Source organism: Labrus bergylta, chromosome 19 (assembly GCF_963930695.1).
Source record: "Labrus bergylta chromosome 19, fLabBer1.1, whole genome shotgun sequence".
Classification (NCBI taxonomy): Eukaryota; Metazoa; Chordata; class Actinopteri; order Labriformes; family Labridae; genus Labrus; species Labrus bergylta.
This window is the reverse complement of record NC_089213.1, coordinates 18,346,745-18,369,535: the sequence shown is the minus strand read 5'-3', so window position 1 is coordinate 18,369,535 and position 22,791 is coordinate 18,346,745. Positions and strand designations below refer to the sequence as shown.

General features: G+C 40.8%; 1 protein-coding gene across 1 annotated transcript in view; it reads left to right on the top strand.

The window, feature by feature from the left end:
• The window catches only part of ctnnal1 (catenin (cadherin-associated protein), alpha-like 1), a 51,550-nt gene that overhangs the window by 18,423 nt on the left and 10,336 nt on the right, over positions 1-22,791 (top strand). The window contains exons 2-7 of the mRNA XM_020631693.3: positions 12,737-12,926; positions 18,328-18,527; positions 19,338-19,457; positions 20,902-20,991; positions 21,186-21,356; positions 22,208-22,408. Coding sequence (XP_020487349.1) covers positions 12,737-12,926; positions 18,328-18,527; positions 19,338-19,457; positions 20,902-20,991; positions 21,186-21,356; positions 22,208-22,408 — 972 coding nt within the window. The remainder of the gene's footprint in view (positions 1-12,736; positions 12,927-18,327; positions 18,528-19,337; positions 19,458-20,901; positions 20,992-21,185; positions 21,357-22,207; positions 22,409-22,791) is intronic.

Here is a 22,791-nt window from a genome sequence, read left to right as displayed (position 1 = left end):
AAAAGTGCAAGATCGTGCTGAAAGTTCCAGCCTACTCTGATCGGCCATATATTTTATTAAAAGCACAGACTGTTTCTGTTAAGACAGGCTCATCAATAGAGCATGCAGTGAGTCTCTCTCTCTCTCTCTGTTAGCTCGCCCAACTACAATCTATCTCCCTCCCTCTCTATAAATATACACCAATATTAGGATATCACTTTTTACCTTTACAGTTATATTGTATATATTAGTTCTGTTGTTCCATTATTCACCATGCACCTTATTAACTTGCACATAGCTCTGTATATATATTTATTTCTCGTTTATTGCACATAGTTCTGGTTACATCTGTTTACATCTGTTAGTCCGATCACTGTCCACTTATATCTACTCTTTTATATTTTGTATTTTTAAGTAAAGTTTAAGCTTTAAGTTGTATTTAAATTGACACTTTATATTTAGGTTAAAATGTTTCGTTTACTTGCACTTGTTGTTAATTTACTGTTCTGTGTGCCTTTGAATTGCCCCCCGGGGACAAATAAAGTTTCTTGAATTGAATTGAATTGAATAATAATCCATGCAAGTCATCGAAAAGCAGAGACTTTCTTAAACAGAAAAATAAGCTGTTTGAAAAATGGAAGAATTGGTCAACACCATCCATATAGTGTTTTTTGCACTTTAAGAGCCGCTTGCTGTACGCACGTTTCAATAAGATATTGTTTCAGAGACACATCTTCAATGGAAACCATAGGAATATGATATAAGAAAAAGAAAGAGTTGTAACGCCTTCAGGTTTAGACATAATTCATATCCTGGCAGTGTATCTGAGACAAACCATAAAGGAGATGTGTCAGTCAGTGTGCTTGTGTCAAAGAAGACAACTCACTTTAAAAAGTGGATGTTAAGGCAAAGAGTGAAAAAAATGTGAAATTCTCTGAATGCGGGCCCAGGTGTGCCAGCGCCTCAGGAAACTCTGCATCTGATGCTGACCGGCACAGTTATATTCCTAGATGCTTCCCCAGGTATACTGGAGAAGGGGCATGTGAACTGTTCAGACTGCCAGAGGGAGTTCGACCCAACGGTCATGTTGTGTTCAGGGCACATCACTCCTCTCCTTGGCTGACCCCCTCCCCCTGACTTTCCCTTTGTCTGTGTCTGAGTCTCCCCCCCTCCCTTCAGCCTACTATCCGGAGAATTACGTGAGCAAAAAGGAATGAAAAGCTGTATTGTGCTCTGTTGACTTCAAGTTGTGTGAGCGTGCGTGCATGCTTGTTTCCGTGGATGTCTTTTCTCTACTCTTGCACTAAAGAACTGATACATGCTGTCTTGGCCAAAGAAATGAGGAGCATGGTTTGAGTCATATGACCATATTTTCCATATATGAAGGCAGACACCCACAGATTATACTGCTACAACATATACATAGAACAATCTCCTTCCTAAAAAAAAGTCTGGAGTAAGAGGTTCTGTAACAATATATTAACAGAAACTATTCACTTAATAATGTTGACAGTGAAATTGCACTCACTGTACATAATGTATTGCCTCGCAGCACTGGCTTGGCATGATGTTTTTGGATTTGAGCCCAGGGCCCCAGCACTGTATCTGCTGACAGCAATGTGTGTATGTGGCCATTTTTCTGTGCAGCATGCAAGTGGAGGCACAATTGTTATTGTAACAGTGAGAGTGGTTACATATTTCATCATGCCACTTACTTGAGAAAATCCAAAGTAAGAACTATTACCTTTGGAAAAGAAGGAAATGGAGCAAAGTTTGTCTTTTTGAAAATATTTCTCTGCCTATATGACCCGCGTCAAATACTTGTGATTATAACCTGAGCAGAAGTTTATTTGCTAAAGAATAAGTTGACAGACTAAATCAGCATGAGCAGTTGATGTTGTAGTTTATGCAGGACTGTAGTAAAAGGCCTCTACGCTTCATCGTTAACACACCATTTGTATGCCGTTAAATACTGTAGTATTGGTCATTTTCCTTCCTGAGGAGTTGTACAACTAGTTAATATTCCTCTGCTCGTACCTTCTACCCGATGTTTGCTGTGGTTTCAGTCTGCCTGTCCACATATTCAAATGTCAGCTGTGATTGCTGAGCCAAAGCTTGAAGGCCAAACTGTGCCCTTTTCTCACACAACTCAGATGGAATACCATCTGATAAAAACTCCATACTCATTCAGCTGCTTGCCTCTGTGCAGTTCAGGTCGTCCTTTCTAACTGTCAGCCTTTGTCTCTGTGTCTGCGAGCCTCCGTAAACCTCGACCGACTCTCGGTGTCGACCTCCATCAGTGTCCGCCTGCCTGTCTGTCTCGCTGGCTGCGTACGACTGTTGGAACACATGAGAATGGGCTGAGGTTTGCGTCATGTGCTCGTTTTCAGATCTGTAAACTTTGTCACATGCTACCAGCTTTCTTTCTCACCCTTTATGTTTACCGTATGTTGTGAATTGGGGATGGTTATGCTTGTTTATTAGTCACAAAAACAAAGCAATCAATTCCATGAACTAGTCCTCAGAGTCACAGGGCTATCCTTTATTTCCTGCAATGGGAATTATGTTTGGGCCATTGATGATATTTATTTTGGTAGCAACGTCATAACTAACGATCTAAGGAGATAGACAATGTCATTTAGCATTGCATTTAAGTCTTTGAAAATACAGACAGAGATTTAAGCTAATGTGTCAGTTAATCACTTACTATCATATAGTCCCCAAAGGGTTTTTAATGCCCCAAAAATGTACCAATTGAAATGATTATTTTAAATTGCAGGGCTTCGGTATCCTCTTCTCACCCGGACTTATACTGACCACACTGATTGTTACACTACATGAACAAAACTAGATCAGTCATGCCTACACAGTCTTGAGGTATACTAAATAAATTAGCAGGATTTTCTAATAGTAGGATAACTCGGTATCTTTTTAGATTGTGTCCATGTTATTGTAATTTGACCATCTTTTAAAATGACTACAAACATCTGCCAGATATGCAGAGCAACTTTGGCATTCAGTAATATTTCATCTGGCACCTGGTAAATTGAAGTCCAACTTAAATTTACCGGGTGGAGCTGCAAAGGGGCAGAGGTCTGATTCGAACCCACGGGCGCTGTGGCGAGGACTATAGCCTCCCTACATGGCATGCACAACATAACCAATGGGCTAGCTGGTGGCGGCGTCCCTGAAGGCCAATATTAACTAAGATCCTACATCTGGATAGTTTATTTTCTAGCTCTTTATCGGCTACATGCTCCACTTTGTTGTTAAGATAATCTTTTTAGAATCCATTGCAAAGTATGATTGTTAAACTATTGATGTGATAAATATGATTGTCAAGATATCTGAAATATTAAACCTTCATTCTCATCAAGCTTCAGATAAAGTGTAATAAAGAAACTCTTGCAGACTCATAATCACAGAGTCATTTTTCCTTTGAGCACAACAACAAGAAGGCTAATCAATTTGTTGGCTACACTGCTGGCCTGTGTGTCTTCCGTCCTCCATCACCTCCTTTGTGCCCTTCTTCTCCACCCTCCGCTTCTGTCTTAGGCAATCAGCTGGTGTTATCCCTGTCATCTTGTGCTGGTATAGGCACACACTGATCTTTTTCCTGGAATTATCTTTCATGCTGGATAAAACCATCTGTGTTCAATCACCCTAAAGGACTACAGATACCTCTGCCAAATCACTGCACTCTCTATCTTTAACTCAGGGAAGTTTCAGCTCGATATCTCTGTGTAGAAAGAGATTGTTAGTGAAGTTGGCTTCACTCAAAAGTGAGGTTTAAAGTAGGTCTGTGTGATGTGAGAAAAACCTTAAATGTGCAATAGCTTTCTTCAGTATTGCCATGTGGATTTAAGTGTTGATATGCTAAAACATGCAGTGTCTTTCTTTCTTCTGTTCATATTTCAAACATTACACGTGTGTATATCAAGTTGATTCTCCTGAATCCAAAATAACTCCAAATAGCAGAGGTGCTGTTTATTTGCACCACAAGGTCCTATTCAACCACACTTTCTCCCTTTATGCTAGCTAGGTCTTCATCTGACAAGCTACGTGTGAATACATGGGGAAATTTGATTAAATATTTTCTCTATTTATTGTAATCCAGGCTATCATTTGCAATGTTTATTGCACCTGTTCATATTGAAATGTGGCTGCCTAGTGGCTGCTATCGCTAGTTTGGGACCAACTTCAGATGTCTTAGGAAAAGATTTAGCATGCTGAAACCTTTTGTGTGATGTCTACTTATTCATGACAACAATCATTGGGATGACATGGGTTCTCTTCGTGGTAGCTCTAACACTAGTGTGTGTGTGTGTGTGTGTGTGTGTTTGTGTGGGAAATGTCTTTGCAGGTACATTATGTCTTACATTCCTAAAGAATGGCTGACCAGTCACGACTACATATGGATGTAGTACTGTTCAGCCCTTCTGCTAAATAAAACTTCTGCCTTGTGGTTCTAGTGAAACAAAAGTCTACCTGAAACATTGCATTGTGCTCCCATCACCTTCCTCTCTTACTCTTTGGAGTTTTGGCTTTTGGCAGCTCTGCATATACTTGATGACAGTATCTCTCATCATTGCTTGATATGGATGTAAATTGGAAACAAGCCCAGTAAGTTTTACTGATGTTTTTGTTCAGTAATGGCAGACTGGAGCACAACTCTGTGTCCAGAAAACTATCCATATTCGTGTGCACCAATTTGTCAAGAACCTGTGCTTTGTCAACTTCAAATTTGCCCCTAAAGATAAATGATTTCATGAAAGGTCATATGTTTTTTGATTTATGAGTATTAGTGAAAGACTGAGACAGTGCAGCAGCTCTATTATTCTGCTTTCTGCTTTTCTTCTATGCACATGCTTTTTACAGTATACCCCAAAGGGGTATAGGCTTAAAAATCACAAGCTGCTAGTGTTGTAACACACTGTACTCCACCACTGCAGTGTTGCTCAGGGGACAGACTTGAATCACGACACAGAAAAGACTGCTAGAGGAGAGATGGATGAAGGTGAAGACAGGGATTTTTGAAAGAAAAGAATGATGCTATAGTGAGGAAAGAAGAAATGTGTTATAGATGTGACACATCCTACTCTTCATTCTCTTACTACCTTCACCTCTCCTTGTCCGTCTGTATCCTCTCTCCCTCATCTCTTTTTTATTTCCTCGCATTGCCTCTACAGACTGGCTTTGGATCAGCGTAGCATCGAAACCCCCGTCTGCTTGTAGCCAATTTGGAAGGAACCTGCTCCCCCATTAAAGTGCATGTTCCCTCCGACTTTCATCCCATTCCTCTTATGTTTTTTTTTTTTTCTTTACTTGATGTCCCCAGTGAACATACAGCCAGTCTCTCCTTGCATCAATAAAGAGCACAGAGAACAGAAACTCACAGTTCAGATTCCTGTGTGTACACCTCCAAGAGAAGACAAACATTCAGTGTTCCTTTGGGTGCTGTTGTCCCCGCAACAATGATCCCTTTGTGCTGTAATGGGCTGAAATGAGACCTGGAAGTATTATTTTTCCTGTTTATTTAAAATAAGTGGTCCATATGCTGTAGACGTCTTATTGTAATGAGAGTGCCAATCCGAGGTGTACAGAAATAGGAGGCTACCAAAAATAACACAATTTTCTCTTTCATATTAACAGGCAAAAAAAAGCAGCTAGTTTCTTCTGATAGAAAGAAAACAAGTCGATGAATTTCTTGTTTTGTTTCTCTCCTCCTCGTTTAAAACTTTGCAAAAACTACCGTCCAATTACTTCCCGCTGTGCTGTCACTAAAGATAGACTGATAGTGTTTTTTTCTTTGCTTTTCACCCCCTCATTTAGACATCTTGAAATCCTTCACATCTTATGTCTGAAAGAGATTTTATTGCTTTGCATGGATTCTGTTTCTAATCTCAGCTTTACAGCAATTCTTTTGGCTTTAGGCGAAGAAAAAAAAAGTTATTTTTTTTGAGTCGTTCCTATCGCCAGAAGTCTGAATAAGACTTTAAAGAAACAGAAATATATAACACAAGCAGCCCTATATAACACCTAACAACAGACACTAGTTGTGATGAATGGCTACAATGTGGGTTCAATGAAAACCTTGCTGTGCACCAGGATGGGCTGCTCAAAATCACTATTATCTCTCTGCTGTTTTGGGTAGGATTTCATGCACTCCAATACACCATCTGAAAAGAGGCTTCGAATTTATCTCTTTTAGACCAAACTGGCCTTTTCTTTGTCTAACACAACCATTTATCCACACAACTTTACAACTGCACAATCCGATACTCAGGACAGAGGACAGTAAAACAACTAAGCAGGGAAAAGGGATGACTCCATAACTCCAAACTCTCTCCAAGCACAGTCAATCTTTGAAGCCCAGTGAGTATCCATGGGAAGCAGCCACAAATGTTTCCAGCTTTTGTTACGCTCTGATTTATTCTCAGTCACTGTGTCCTTGAGGTGTTGGTGTAGATTTCCTGTTAACCAATGGGTGGGCTCTGTTTTTTGTGTATTGTGTTGCTGCGGGTGAGCTTTTGGTGTCGTTTTTATGGCCCTGTAATCGTCTTCCTAATTATTACTACAAAAAAAAAAGATGAGAGGAGGATGGCAGGGATTTGACTGGTTTTGTAGCAGGGGTGAGTAACAAGGAGGGGATGGACAGACGGCTGCTGTGTTAATGTTAGAGTGAGGCAGAGAGAGCATACACACAACTGTGTGGGTAGTAACCATGAGTCATTCAAGCCCTGAAAAACCTTGATTTCTATAGTGCCTCATACAATGTACATGTTCTCATACAAGAACAGTTGCTCAGAGTGCTAAGGGAACTATAGATGACAACGTTAACAATGAATGGACATTTTGATAAGCTTACATAAATAAACAGAATAAAACGCGTGGATTGAATCGTGTATTCAGTACAGTATGGAAAACCAACAAATAAAAGTGATACAATTAGAAATCAGGGCAACAGAAGAAGGTTTAAAAAACATTTTTTGAAGAATAACAGCAGAACAAAGCATTCCTTGACTGCAATTAGTGAAGAAAGGTGTTCGCAAAATATCATGGCCCCTGCCCATTTACACTTTTGTATGCAAGGGGGATGACCTCTGAGTAATACAGTAAATCAGATATCTTTTTTTTTTTTTTTTCCCCCAAATCAGCGATGTCAGAGAGTTTAAAAAAAAAAATCTCTGTTTTTCAAAAGAATAAAATGGATCAAAAAACTCTTTTGTATACAGGCTGGAACAACAGCAGAGACAAACTAACCAGGAAGGAGTTAAGTTTTTGTATGGGTCATGGAAGAGTTCAGCTAACCCAGTCGATACACAAATCAGTTGGAGGTCTAACTTTGCTGCTAAAACAACATTAGTGCTTATTTCACAGATTTCTTATCGTGTAAATCCATTGGTGGGGTTTGGAGGCTCTGGGCCGGATGCGGCTCTGTTGGCAGGGCTCATTGGCATTCAGACACTGATGGAGTGCAGCAGAGCACAGCGGCATAGAGCGGAGAGGAGGGCGTGTGTGAAACAGATGAAGAATGCAATGAGAAGAGAGATAACCAATGAGTGAAACATGCAGTGCACTCCTAACCTTCAGGACTGATGGCGGCTTTAATGACTAAGCAGCTGTCTGTAGGGAAAGAAGCTGCATCCTGGACCTCAATACTGTAGATGTTTCTGTGGAAATGTTTTCAATGAACAGATCATCAACATGTTTGAAAGCTGGCATTTCATGTCAGTTCATTTGTAGTCTTGCTTGATGATCTGTAGAGTGATGATACTTGTTGTAATCCATATAGCACACTCTGCTGGTGAAAGAGAACTGCTAATGTAAAACAATGAAGCTCAAATTAAATGCTTTTTGACTGGTGAATAAGTCCAGTAATATTGGCGCATATCTATCATAAAAGTAGCCGATACCGATAATCACTTGAAATGCTAATATCATCGGCAAGCCGATAATATCTAATGATTTTTGCCTGGTTTTGGAAAACTCTGGATCAGTTTAACTCATGTTCTTAATTGACACAGATTTTATAGATAACAATGTAAACATCACTTGATACCTAGAACCAGAACTTATGTTAATAATCAATGAATCAATCAAAAGCATTTTAACAGGCCAATATGTTGATAGTTTTGTGATTTTTTCAGGCAAAATGTTAAAAAGTGTCTTTATCCAGCTTCTGTCCTGCTCTTGGATATTACATGAGTCTTTTGTTTAGAACAGTTTGCAAAAGGGGCAAATTAAAGACACAACTTTAAGTTCAGAGAGATTTTGACAAGCTGTTTAAAACTCTATAGACTTAAAATGTATCCGCACAATTTTCAACAAAGGAAAATCATCACAAGTTTCAGCCCAACAAGAAACAAGTTCTAAATTCTGTCCATGAAACTGTGAAGTTCCTCTTCTACACTCACAAACACCGTGGCCTCTCTTCTGCGATGGCACTGTATCAATATTATTCTCTCCTCCCTGTTCTGTTCCTGTTTGCACGGCCCAGTAATGTCCCCACCTAGAAATCCCTAATGGAGGAAATCCCAGGCAGAGTGTACTCTCTCCTCTCTCAATCTCTCTCTCTCTCTCTCTCTCTCTCTCTCTCTCTCTCTCTCTCTCTCTCTCTCTCTCTCTTTCTCTCTCTCCAGTCCCTCTGTTGTTATTCACATAGAGACTTTTTCACTTTGTGTTTGTCTTTCACACACACTGTGTTAAACTTGTTAAACTTACTTCATCTGCCGCAGTGTGGAGAAGGCTTTTTCACACAGGAAGATTTGTTGACCTTGTTTTGGTTTGGCTCTGTCTGCCCCTCAATCTCTTTTTCTGTCACTTTCTGTTCCTCTCTGCTCTCTTTCTCGGTGAGCCTCACAGTTCTTCTTGAAAGGCGCTTGTGTTTGTTTACCTGCACACATGCACACACTCAGAGGCCGAGTTCCTCTTGCCCTCACCCACCTCCTTAAACACTGGTTTCTGGATGAGTGCCAGAGTTGACGAGTGTCACCATTTGCTGCAGGCGCGCTGGGAAAACAATCAGGTCTTTCCCTGCATGCATGCTTTAAAAACGTTTCAGCTTGTACATCACAAACAAAAAGCCCTTTTAGAAAATCCTGGGAAAAAACTGCAGAGCCCAAGGACCTTAACTTTAAGTCCCAGAAGTGTTTATCAGGTCTGTTGTGTAACATGAATGGCACCAGACATTGGACAACAAGTCTATTTTGTGACGTAGGCCTGAATCATGTGTCACGTTGTCCTAATTCCCTCTGTTAGGCTGCGTAACGTCCAGCCAGTTTTGTGCTCTCCACGGAGTAGCCTGCTTTGTGTGGATGAGTCATTGAAAAACACAGAGCTCCCAGGAGAGGAAGCTTTAATACTGAGATAAAAGATGATGCATATAGTGACTGAACAAAAGAAATGCTGTTACAGCCCTCTGTGGGCCAGGATCCTGCTACAGAATAATGGTGAAAAAGAAAAAAACAACAGATGAACAGCAAAGAAGGGCATCTTTAAAAAAAAAAAAAAAGAAAAAGAAAGGGAGAATCTGAGACGGTCAGGACGATGCTTTTTTACGTTTGCAGATTGCTCATCTTTTTGTCATTTCTTCAAAATGACCAGACTACAAGACAGCATTCACCAAGAAACAAGTCTGCTGTGCATAGTGATACCTGTTTCAGTCATTTGGTCAAAACTATGAGACTCGATGATGAAACTGTCAAATGGCTGTATTTGAAGTACGATGTGAAGAGTTGATATGGGTCACGTCATACGTGATACAGGGCAGCAGCTCAAGAGGTTTTTTTTTGACTCAGACACATTTGTTATTGTGGAATTCAGAGTCCTGAACCATTTGTTGTAGCATTATAGTTCCCCTTTTGTCAAGTCAAGTTTGAGTTATTTCATTTTTATTTCGTACTTTTACAGCACTTCACTGTTTTCTGACATGGGTGATTATTAATGTTAAATCAGCAAATTTAATCAAATTAATTGATAATAAGAATAATTGGCAAGTTTAAAGCAGAACCCATTATAAAAGTCAAGTAATCACTGACTACTTAATCATAGAAGATCTTTATTTTGTTGTCATCATGGTCTCCTGTGGTCACCAGCGGTAACTACAACTGTGTTTTTGGACTCATAATGCCAGCAGAGACCTCGGAATAACGGTTTGATATTTCAGATACAAGTGAGATGAAATGTTGCATCTGATTGATGCACGTCCTCTTAAAGATTTATTTTGGGCTTTTTGTGCCTTTAATGGAGAGATGGATAGTGGATAGAAATCAGGGAGAGAGAGTAGGGAATGACATATGGGAAAGGAGATTCACACCTGAGCCGCCCGCTTGGACGACTAAAGCCTCCATACATGAGGCGCACGCACTATCCACTGTGCCACCAGCACCCCGATGCACGTCCTTAAATATGAATCACTCGTGAGTTTACCCTAAAAGATATCACTATTATAAAGGCTGTACTGCATATACGTATATATGGTATTTAGTTATTGTACCATAAACACCATTCCCACTGTCATTGCCCATTCAGCATTGTAAGGGACTTAACTGACATTTTCTTAAATGACAATAATTGAGGGTTTTAGTGCAATCAGAAAATCTGTGGTGTTTTTATGGTTGGACTTCAATTTAGAGGGTAGGACTGTTGGCTATAAAAACAGATATTTAAAGAATCCCCTTTTTCCCAAAGTTTTGAGCACAACTTTTTACTGTTTACTGATGCAGCAAACAACTTATCAAGAAAATGTCTTCAGAAGAAGAATCACAGAAGGCTTTCTTTGGTGGTCACATCCACTGTTGGGCTGAATTTAGAACAAAAGGTATTAATAAATCAAACAGTCACTTGGCAGATAATCACCCAAGCCAACTTTTATTTTTGTTTTAATTACAAATCAAGCCAAGGCCTTAGATGACAAAAACATCGATATCATGTTTGGGCACACATTTTTCCCATGCCACCTGAGGGATGATTTAGGGATATGCTGACAAAGTTGTGCAGTGATACATTCCTCTGTCACGATTCTGCTCGTTCAAACAGCCGTCTGAGCTCAGCAGAAAGCAGCATGAGCTCTGCAGCCCACAAAGACTTCACTGTCAAAGTTTCCCCGCTCAGACCACCTGCAGCTGTGGACCAATTAAAATCGCCACCCACCACCCTCTGACCCAAATGCCTGACAGATACACACACACACACACACGCACACACATATGCATATACAATGATAACAGCTGGAGAAAGTATCAATAATAAATTAATAATTGATGATAATTGGCTTTACCTATTCATAATTGATATCCTCAATTACCACTGAGTGCCCCCACCTGAGTTCTGTGTGTGAGTGTTTGGGTGCACCCTGGGGTCTTGTATATGTCACAGAAGACACATGTGCATCTACTGGACCATCTGCTTGGCTTGTAGGTGTTCCTTTATTAAACACTGAGCTGGGGATTTGGGAGATTCTTGGGTACATTTGTGGGCCCATTCTCCAAGTTTGTGTGTGTGTGTGTGTTGGTTTGTGAGTGTGCATGCGTGCGCGTGTGTGTGTTGCTTTGTGCGTGTGCGTGCGTGCCTTGCATTCTCTCCTCCTGACACACATAGCAGGCTCCCACATGCTGTTTTCCAAAATGTTATCTCCAATTGTAGCTACTCTCCTGATAAGCAAAGGGAGTGTGTGCTGCAGACTCAACATGCTCCCTTATCAAAGGTGTTGTAGAACATGCACTGCATGCCGTTACTGATGTACAAGTCATTTTGCTTCATTTTTTGGATCTCGTTTTAAAACAGATCATCAAATTCAACACTTGTACATTTTATATGACTGAAAAACAACAGAAAAAACAGAACCATCAACAGCCTGGTTAACTATTTCTATACAGACATTTTAATGGGATTTACGCCTTGCTGCTGGAAAAGCCTCTTTTATTTTCACAGTTGTGATTCACGCTGAGTGATACATTTGACTGTCAAAAGACATCAGAATGAAATCTATCAAAGAGATTAAATTTTACTCTTTCCACAGCGTTTACCGAGATCGACAAAAAATGAATGTGCCTCAAAGTAGCTTTTAATAACTAGCTATAGCAGTGTATATGATGTGGGTGTGTACAGGTGCATCATTGGCTGATATACAGTATATATACGTGGATGTATATGATTGTTTATCTTGTTGTTTGCAATGTGTTTCTTGATGACCCTGATAAAGCCCACAAGCCGTATCGCGTCAGTCTAAATGTTGCTGAGTGCTGAGCTCATGATGGATTAACGTTGGGTCTTTGTAATATAACAATGAGTAAGGTCTTTAATCTGCTTTTTGTAAAGTGTCTCGAGATAACATTTGTTACGAATTAGCGTTATACACATAAAGATTGATTAATACTTTAAGTGTTGCTGGAGCTTTTTGACCTCTTCAAACATCTCTCAGGTCGTAAAAACAAAAGAAAACATTCTCTGATGACTGCTGATTAAATGTAAATCTGTTGCTTTTATTTATTTCTTTATTTTTAATCGTTGTAACCGAGAGTAACCCAAAACTAAAAGAACCAAAAGTTGAGGTCCTGTATTAGGTAATTACTGTAGTGAAGACCACTATATCAACTTTTTAGTTTCAGGATTGTTTGCAGACTTGCATCGTAACACTGGCGTGCAGTAAAACATGAAACACGTTCAGACATGAAACAGGTTTTGACAGTTTTGGAAGAAATGTGTTGCTGCTTCCTCCTAATGATTTTTTCCTCCTCTCCATTCATTCCTTCAGATCACCACTCTGATCAACCATAAAGACAAGCCAAAGAAGTCCGAGCGCACACTGGCAGCTATTCACCGAGTGGGCCAGGCTGTGAGTGTAGCTGTGGGACGCTTTGTCACCGTCGGGGAGGCCATCGCCACTGAGAACCAGGAGTTGAAGGATGAGATGGGTCAAGCCTGCTTTGAGGCCCGTCGAGCAGGTCAGTCCTTCTCATGTATTTTTCTTTTCATGGAACTGCTGCACGTAGATGCAACACTGTGCGTCTTCTGCTATCTGATAGGTGGAGACTGATGTTGTAAAGTTATTGAAGTTTGTTCCTTCCCAAGGCGTTATAGCTGATACATGATCTTACTTCAATAAAATTAAAAAGGTTGTGTTTATTTATGTCAAACTGTGACACTTTAATAAAACCTCAAACCTCACCTTCAGGCTTCACAGTGTTAGAAAATTTGAGCAGATTTCGATTTTGTCTGAACACTCAGGCTGTCAGAAGATATTAAAGCAGAGGACCTCCAGAGTTTTCTAAAGACATTGTTGTTATTAGGCTGGAAGGTAAGGCTTTAAAAAAAAGTGCTTCATCACCCAAGGGTGCTGTGTAGAAGGAAAGAATGAATGTGTCCGTGCTCGCTTGGAAAGCCCAGCATAATAGATTGTGATAGGAGGCTGCTGGAGACTTTCTGCATCGGGCTGCTGGAGAGATTTAAGCCGTAGTTCTGCTGATATATTCACTGCCACATAAATTGCTTCTGTGTTCCATTGAGAAATATTTCTCAGCTTGAGGTCAGGACCTCCACTTTTTTTTTTTTTTTGTTCAACTATTGAATCTACTGGCTGTTTTTTTAGTTTGTTTTTTTTATCTCCATGACTGAATTTCTGAAGGTTTCCTCCATCTTTAAAACATTCAGGTGTGGAGATAGACAGTCAATGCCATGGTGTTGTTTGAAGCTCACCCAATGTGTGCTGAAAGAGGCTCGCGAGTCTGAAAAAAAAGAATCTGTTCGGATGGATGTGTGGATAGTGGATATATCAAGTGTAACACAGTAGACGACAGTGAGAGACGGCAGCACAGAGGGTTGTAGGAGGGTTAGAAATTGTGACAAGCAGAGTGAGGAAACAAGAATGTGTGCATCACTCTTGCAGGGACTGTCAGCTTTTATTGAAAGTGAGAAAAGCCAAGGTGACAGTTTTGTCAGACGTTTTATTTTTCCCCCCTCTGTGATTTCTTGTAACATTTTGAAGTTTAAATGCTGTCAGAAGTCAACATGTCAACCTCGATCTTCCTGTACATCTGAAGTATCTTACCAGCCTTTCTTCGGATATTTGTCGTCACTTTCCTGGGTGAAACACTCCTTTTTATACCTGCAAACTTAGTTATCAGGCAAAGCAAGCACCTCATTTAGCCTTCTACAGAGCATACAGGAAGCAATATCTCACTGGATAAGAATTTAGACACAACGGCTTGATAAAAGGTTTATGTTTGGAGGGAACCTGCGTGTGAAGCAAAGCGTTTAATCTGCATGAAGCGCTGATTTGTAAAGATGGCTAAAACTCAGACAAAGAGTGCTGGTGGGTGGAGGATAACAACTGATGACAAAATGTGTTTGTGCTAAGGTAGGGCCACTCAGTGTGTGTGTGTGTGTGTGTGTGTGTGTGTGTGTGTGTTTGCGTGCGAATGTCTGGATGTGTGTTGCCCACTGTCACTAATTTATTCAGTTTCTCTCTTTGCTCTCAGGCAGGTGTTTTAACAGTTTTCTATTGCACTTCTCTTGACAGACACTTTACAACTGTTCCCTGATTAAAAAAGAATAATGGTTTTTTTTTTGTCCCAGAATATTTAATAAGATCTGATGAAGTCCTATTCCAGGATGAGAAAGAGACTTTTTGGAATCTCACGTCTCCAGGAGAAAGAGGGGCTAGTTAGTGAAGAATTGACATTTCTGTGTAACTCAAAGCTGCAGGGAGAGTTTTAATCAGGCAGACTTCAGCCTTGTGTGCTTTAATGAATGAAATAAAGGCAGGCTGAAAGCACTAGTTTAATTAGATGCTACCCATCATCGGAACATTTGAGAGATCCAATGAGGCAGGTCAGTGAAGGCAATTTGTGCTGGATCTCTGTCTCTGTCACTTTGAATTAATCCCATTCTCACGTTTCTGTGCTGCCATCTCACCTCCTCTTTCTCCCGGAGAAGAATCCAAGATCATGTGGAAGTTAGGGTTAAAATAACCCCAAAGTGCAGCACAGAATTTTTTTACATACATCTGGGGGTTGAGTACAACACAAGCAAGGATCTAGACCGGAGGAAACAACTTCAGTAATCCAACAAACGGCTCCAACTTGGATCCGACACTAGGGGCAAAACAGTTCACAGTGGTCAGGGTTTGGTTTGTACCTCTGCCTTGGGGTCACGGTTCTGTTTGTAAATTTGAAATAAAGGAAAATTAAAAGCAAAAATGTGAGACAAATTAAAATGGGTGCATTTAGAAGCCATTGTTTCATATTAATGATTCAGTAGGTTTGCAGTTACATAGCTTTAAGTGACACAGGAGGTCCATCCAACTGATGTCAGTGAACAGAAGATTCATGCTCAATCATTGCTCGTTCACGCCAGTAAAGAACCACGGACTGGCACAAGATTGGGCATTGTTATGAGGCGTGAGCACTTTAAATACACATTTGCAGTCAGGGTCCTCTACTGCTTCATATGCACGCATAGCATTAAAAGTGTGTATGCTTCGGTAATGTCTTCAACCATCTCTACTTTCACATCCAGAGAGGGTATTTAAAAACAGCTGGAGAAGTTGTTGGACACATGTTTTCTTTGCCAAGCTCAGCTGATAAGCACATCCGAGTGATGCCATCTAATGCTCATTGGCATGTGCTAGGTGTTTTCAGTGACATACGACGACTAAATTGAAGAAGCACAAGACGGGGCACCGGTAGCCTTTTGGCTAGTGCGCCCCGTGTACAGAGGCTATAGTCCTTCAAGTTTCAAATCCGACCTGTGGCTCCTTTCCCGCATGTCGTAACCAACTCTGTCTCCCCAATTTCCAACTCTATCCACTGTCCTATCTCTAAATAAGACATAAAGCCCCAAAATAAAACCTTTAAAAAAGAAGCAGAAGACAAACTCAACAATAAAACATACTGGTGGTAGTCATGAATGGTTTATATGTGATATAGAAACACGTGTGCTTTACTGTTAGTGTTACTGTTCTTCTCAGTGCTTTGAGCTAAATGCTATCACGCGAATGTGTAGTAAGGATGATGCTTAGCAATCCTCATGGTTTTGCATTGTGAGAACGTTAATTAGCACTTAAAAGGTAAAGCTGAAGCGGATTGTAAAACAGTTTTGAATGTGTAATCACAAAGAAATGTCTTCCCTGAAAGGAAGATGGAGTCTATACCAGATTTGATGCCAATCCTTAAGAGAGAAAGACAGACATTGCCAACGACTGAGTCATGACAAGATTGACTGACTGCCTGCAAGCGCTGCATCAACACATCAAGGATCCTTCAAGTCTTAACTTATGAATAATAAATTAATAATACCCTGACAAGCTGGATCCACTGTATCTGACATATGATTATCTATGATGGAACAAAAGTGCTTTCTGCATGAAATGGAAAATACAAAGATTTTTAAGTATATATGACTAGTTTGCTCAATAATGCAGTCCACACAAAATCTGTTTCCTTAAATTCAGCAGCTAGTGTTGACTCCTTCTGTATTTTTACCCTTGTTGCATTGAGGAGTTGGAGCAGTGTTTTTTTGGGTTTTTTTTGAGCCAGGCCTAGATGTTTGAACTGGTGAGCAGGACTGGCTCTGAAAAGCAGCCTGTCGGATGCAATCAGTTTGTCAGTGCTGCTTCTTTTAAAGGACCAGCCAAACCAAATAGAAAGCCAAGCTGCAGGGCCAGATAGAGAGTGAGCTATCTACCCCTTCTCCCTCCACTCTGAGTTTCTTTTTTTTTTCTCTGAGATCTCTCTCCTAGATCCACATACTCTAAACCCTAGACAGTTTGCTCTCCAATGGTTCCAATTTTGGTGACAAGTTGTCAGCTTTAAACCCTGTATTCTTCACATTTTGGGGCTACTATCAGCAGGTCTGAAAAGAGGAAATTGGACTCTGTATTTCCTGATGGGTTCAGTTCTCTACCCCTTAAAATGGTTGAAATCATCCAGGAAGTATGCCAGCAGTATTTGGGTTAGGATGCCACAGCTGACGTACAACTGTGCTGAATATAGTACTGTTGTGTTGCATCCTGTCAGGCACAAGATGTTTTCTAAGAGGTGGGGAACACATGCAATTGAGTTTTTTTTCTTACATAGAGCCTCTAAGTAATAAAAAAAAAAAACACTGAACTGATGAATTGAATGCCCTCTAAGTTAGAGGGCATTCAGAAAATCATCAATGGATCATCCATCATCCACTCTGTCTTTTTCAATATTTTCATCTGTGTTCAGATACAAGTGTCAGAAGGCAAAAAATAACCTTTAGGTCTTATAATGTGATCAGGCCCTTTTTAGAAGAAAAATTGTTTGCCTGGTTGATTAAATGTCTGCTCAATCATATCCTCCTGCTCTTCACAGGGTCCTCCTAGCCATGATGTGATACTGAAACTCTCATTCATGTTCTGGGTTTGTTACTCAATAGGGAAAAAAAAACATAGACTGAAAAAATGTAAAAGGATGAAGCCTGAGTGACATCACCCATTGGTAACTGCAGGGGGCTTCCAAAGTCTTTTTTTCTCTCTCTCTCTCTCTCTGTGTGTGTGTGTGTGTGTGTGTGTGTGTGTGTGTGTGTGTGTGTGTGTGTGTGTGTGTGTGTGTGTGTGTGTGTGTGTGTGTGTGTGTGTGTGTGTGTGTGTGTGTGTGTGTGTGTGTGTGTGTGTGTGTGAGACTTCCAGTGTTTCTGCAGCAAGCCTGAAGCACACACTCGAGCAACTGCAGATTTTTAGAACTTCCACATCAGCTTCACTTCTCAACACCCGCAGGTTGCCTGTCTGGCACTTATCCAAAACTGTAGATAACTGTCAGACTTCTAAAGTCTCTTTTCCGTCTTGATAAAGTGAGACCAACATGTGTTGTGCTTTCTGCTTTCTTCTATGGCCGAGGTGTACAATATTATTAAAATTAGACTTCTTAAATTTCTGTTCTATTTTAAAAAAATCATAAAGGTAATCCATCATTGTCTGCTTAAAGACTTGGCCAGGCATACATCCAACATAGCCTAATAAATGGTTACAATTGAACTGAGGTTGATTTATTATAATGTCACCATTTTATAAACTGTCTGGATCAATTAAATTCAAATATGCTCAAGCCTAGAAAGTGCCATGTGTGAGTGTCTCCAATAAATGATTTTGTAATTGTCCCGTTTGAAGTTTGGGTTTGATCTCGGTGAGTTCCACACAGCGTGGAAGCCTCAAGCCGATTTAACATTTTGTGAAATGAGAGCACTTATATGGGTTCCGTAATCTGAAACAGGAGGGGGAAAAAAAAGTGGTATTGTTGCATCGCTGTTCTTCACTTTACATCCCTCACATCATTTATCTTCAAAATCAGCCAGTAAGAATGACCCTCCTCTCTCCTCTTCCAGGTGATGCCATAGCCCAGCTGACAGATGTCAGCTCAGCCCTGCCATCGCAGTCACCATCGCCGTCAGACGCACGTGTCACGGTGTTCAGTGATAGGACAGGCATGGTGAAGGCTGCCCGCCTGCTGCTCTCCTCGGTCACTAAAGTCCTGGTGTTAGCTGACCGCATCGTCATTAAACAGATTATCACGTCACGCAACAAGGTGAGACGCGAGAATGTAAGACACCAGCCTATAAGGATATGAACACGCTTCTTTTTACCTGTTCTCTTTTTCATTCACACACACAAAAATCCATCCTGAGTCTTTATTCCCTAATAGATAAGGCCCTGGCTCTCTGAAAGGGTTCTCTTGAGGTAATTGAAGGGAAGCAGTATATTTAGCAAGCACATAAAAAACCAGAGTAGGAGGCTGTCTCTGTGTGTCGTACCTTGCTATGCTCTCAACCAGGAAGCGTGATATGGATGTAGACCAAGCCAAGAATGGAAACAGGGAGGCTAATCACGACTGCTTAGCCTCTCTTGGACCGACAGTGGACAGCCCACTGTTCTCTATTACTGGCAAACACAATTACATCTCTTCCTGCTCTTTGTCTCTGTGGATAAAAGCTGCTGTGTTCGTGCTGCCAGCTAGCAGTCTGCTAAATAAGGAGATACATAGACTGCTTTGAACTAGTGTATGTTAGAAATATACTCAAACTGCTGTTTTAATTTGAGCACATCACTGACATAATGACACCACATTGAGCTCTTGTAAGTACAAAAGGGAGATTTTGGCAGCAATGTAAGATAGTCGCTCTGAAATATTGTATATCATATCACACATCACAAGTCCAATCACCTTTTTTCTTGGTTCTGTCGTAATGTAAGGATTTTCTGTTCCGGATATGAACATGTTTTTTTTGGTTTTTTTGCACTTCTTGATGATGTCCTGCCGGATAAGAAATAGTAGAGCTTGAAGAACATGAACCATATGTCGTAGTTCACACACTTCTCTGATCTTTTCTCTCCTCAGGTTCTGGTTACACTCGACCATCTGGAAAGAGTCAGCACCTTCCAGGAATTTGTGCAGATTTTCAGTCAGTTTGGCAACGAGATGGTGGAGTTTGCCCACCTCACCGGAGACAGACAGAACGTGAGTAGCATGGGAAGAAACTCTGCTTTACTCAAAAGCATTAGCACACTGTAAATCCCCTGTCAATAAGTAAGATGTAAATGTGGTTTAACTTTGTATAAACTCTGCAGGTTGTTATAAGAGGGAAGTCATTTGTCTTTCAGTTTTGCAACTCTGAGCACATTGTGTTCACTCCTGTTGATATAATCACAGAACAAGCTGTGATTTTTCTGGATGAGCAGACAGGTGTTGGAATTAGACTGTGAAACTTACAGTATTTACACTGTGTATGTGAAGACACGTTGAGAACAAATCAATAATGCAAGCATCAAATATTTACACTTCCCCCCCCCTCAAAAAAAAATCAGACAACGAAGTAAAACTTCAGGCTTCTCCTGTTTTTGCACCGTTCTCATTGCTTTCTGTATCTGGTAAACTTTTCTAACCCACGTCTTAGCTTAAAAAAAGAGGTGTACAAACGAGTCATGACTCATTCTGCTCATCTCTTAACATCATAATTCAGCCTTAATATTGACTGACCTGTGCTTATAGTGCAGCTCTCTGCAGCATATCAGCTTTACTCTTGCAAATTTGCAAAACAAAACTTTAGCTCAAAGCTTCAGAAAGGAAAAAAAAACAGTCCAGCTTAGGGATTCTAACTTTGTTCTGTCAACGGCTGCTAATCCCACTCTGATGCGAACATTCAGCCTCGGCAACTAAAGCGCTTTCCCTGCAGAAGCTGATGTACAGTAAAATGCAAACGGCTGCGATATCTTGACAGGGCGAGCGGATCGACCAGCCTTCTTTCTTCCTTTTTTTTTGGTTTCCTCAGGGCTCGTGTTTTGACACACATCATGTCTCTCATATTTTGGTCATTGCTGCTAATTCTCTACCTCCTCATTTACCAGCCTATTTTTGTTTTTTTTGTTTTTTTGTTTTTTTGTTCATATCAGCTCCCACTCATGTACTCCTATGCACACACATGCACAAGCGCACAGCCCTTTCAGGAGATCATCTGCATCTATTGAAGCCAGATGAGCGGAGAGACAAAAAATAATGACAGATAATCACGTCGGCTTTGCAATCTACGTCTGAGAAGAGTTGATTCAGCTGCTTTCTCTAAATCCTGCATATACCTAATTCCAGTTCATCTATTTAAATCGGGAAGAATTGAAGGGGGAGGCAGCAGATCATATATATTTTATAATCTTTGCTATTCTATTGGCACTTTTTTTTTGTTACATGACCGTTAACCCAGGGAGAATCATGTGTATGTAACCTTAGAGAGGAATCTGTGTTACATTTGTGTGTCCTTTCATAGCAGCATGAAAGAGATTTGTTGCATATTTTAGTTTTCCTCGTGTCCCTTGGACAGCTAAAAAGTTCTTAGAAGTTGGAACTGGAGTAAAGCCACCCATTGCCCATCTGCTGTGTGTGTGTGTGTGTGTGTGTGTTTGTGTTGCAGGACTTAAAGGATGAGAAGAAGAAAGCGCGGATGGCAGCAGCCAGAGCAGTGCTGGAGAAATGCACCATGATGCTCCTCACAGCCTCTAAGGTAAACTACTGGCACACAAATACAGGACCTCTGGGCAAGGGGAGAACCTTTTCAAGGCGTCTCCAAAGTCAAAGTAACACGTGACAAGAAAAGGCAAACAAAGTAGGGCGAATCATTGAGGTCTAAAACATGCTGAAGGATACAGGTTGAGGAGGCCACAAGCTTTGACATTTCACATTAAATTACTTCCACAGACTTGCCTGAGGCACCCGGATTGCGAGTCGGCGCGGATCAACAAAGACGCCGTGTTCCACCGAATGCGCTGCGCCCTGGAGCAGGTCATTGAGATCGTCACCGAGGCACGGAGCTGCGGGGAGAACAAAATCCTTCCTGCCAGCATCTACAACGGCATCAAGGACTTCAAGGTAGGGTCACAAATCAGAGACAGACTCAGTATCTATAATCAAATGAAAGGCTTAAGGTTAAAGATGCTTATCTGACACGTGTTTGCCTATAAAGTTAAGCATCCATCATCTTTTTCTTTTTTTTAAAGACCAAGGGTTTAAAGCTCAAATCTTCAAATCCCGATCCATTTGTGGCTTTGTATACAACCTCAAATTGAGATCAGAGAATCAACACAGGAGACGAGACCTTTCTACTTTGTAATTTATGTCACACAGTTATGTGAATCTCCACAAGACCTACACCACTATGACTAATCCTCTCTCCTCATGTCCTGTCAATAGAGAGAAATGAAATGAAATAAATGGAAAAGGTCTTTACGTTGAGAGAAAAGAAGAAGAAAGTGTCTTAATGAAAGGGCGCAGAGAGGGTTATTGCTTTTGATAAATGGCTTGGTAAGTTTGAATGGCTTAGACGGTAAGTTAAAGTAAACCTGCAATGTGAGGACACAAAAGCTAAGACCATTAGGGTTTTTTTCTTTGAAGCAGAATTTTGTCAATAAGAGTAAAGAGAATGATAAAAGAGGAATGAAGCATTAATTTTTATGTTTTTTCAGCTTTTTATGTTTGTGTACTCAGAATGAATCGTGCACCTTTTGATGGCCTGAGGTGACTGTCAGGCTAAACCCGTATCCCATAATTCTTGTTATTTAATGATGAAGTCAAGGGCCCAGTGTTAATGAGGTTGTAAATTATGTACTTTTCCCCTCAGAGCGTTGGCTAGTAAAACTTTAAAGTGTGTTTAATCTTCTCCCTTCTCTCTTCATCAATCCTTCAAATGCTCCTTCAACTGACATCTCCTTCTCCTCCTGCAGTCCAGCGTGGAGTGTCTGCGGGAGAACTTGTACTCCTTTCCGCCCCAGAGCATGGGCAGCCAGCTGGAGGCGCTGGTGGAGCGGACGGAAGACTTCACTGACTCGGCTTACACCAGCCACGAGCAGCGGCAGGCCATCCTCGGTCTGTGCCAGCTGACGCGCCAGGACACCCAGCAGTTGGTGCACGTCTGGGTCGAGGCGGTATGTTGGCTGAACACACACCTACAGGAATATTCATAAAACCATGTGGTAGCATATGAGAGTGGTAAGAGGCGTATAAAAATAAGATGCAAAACAAAGGAAGAGGAATAAATGTGTGTGAACTTTTTTTTTTTGACATGGTTATTCAGTAACATTAGTGCTGTAACATTTAACCATGCACAAGTCCAAGATCTTAGTCTTTACAGCAAAATGCTAATTTGCAACATCTGTCCACGGGAGGCTTTTAGGTCTTCAGTTGGCAAAGTTATTAACAAAATTTTCCAAATGTTCAAATTAAAAGTAACACCTGCCTGGCTGAAAGAAGCTCAGAGACGCACTCATTTCTATTAAGACTCTCTCTCCAGCTCTCCCAGTCGTTCACA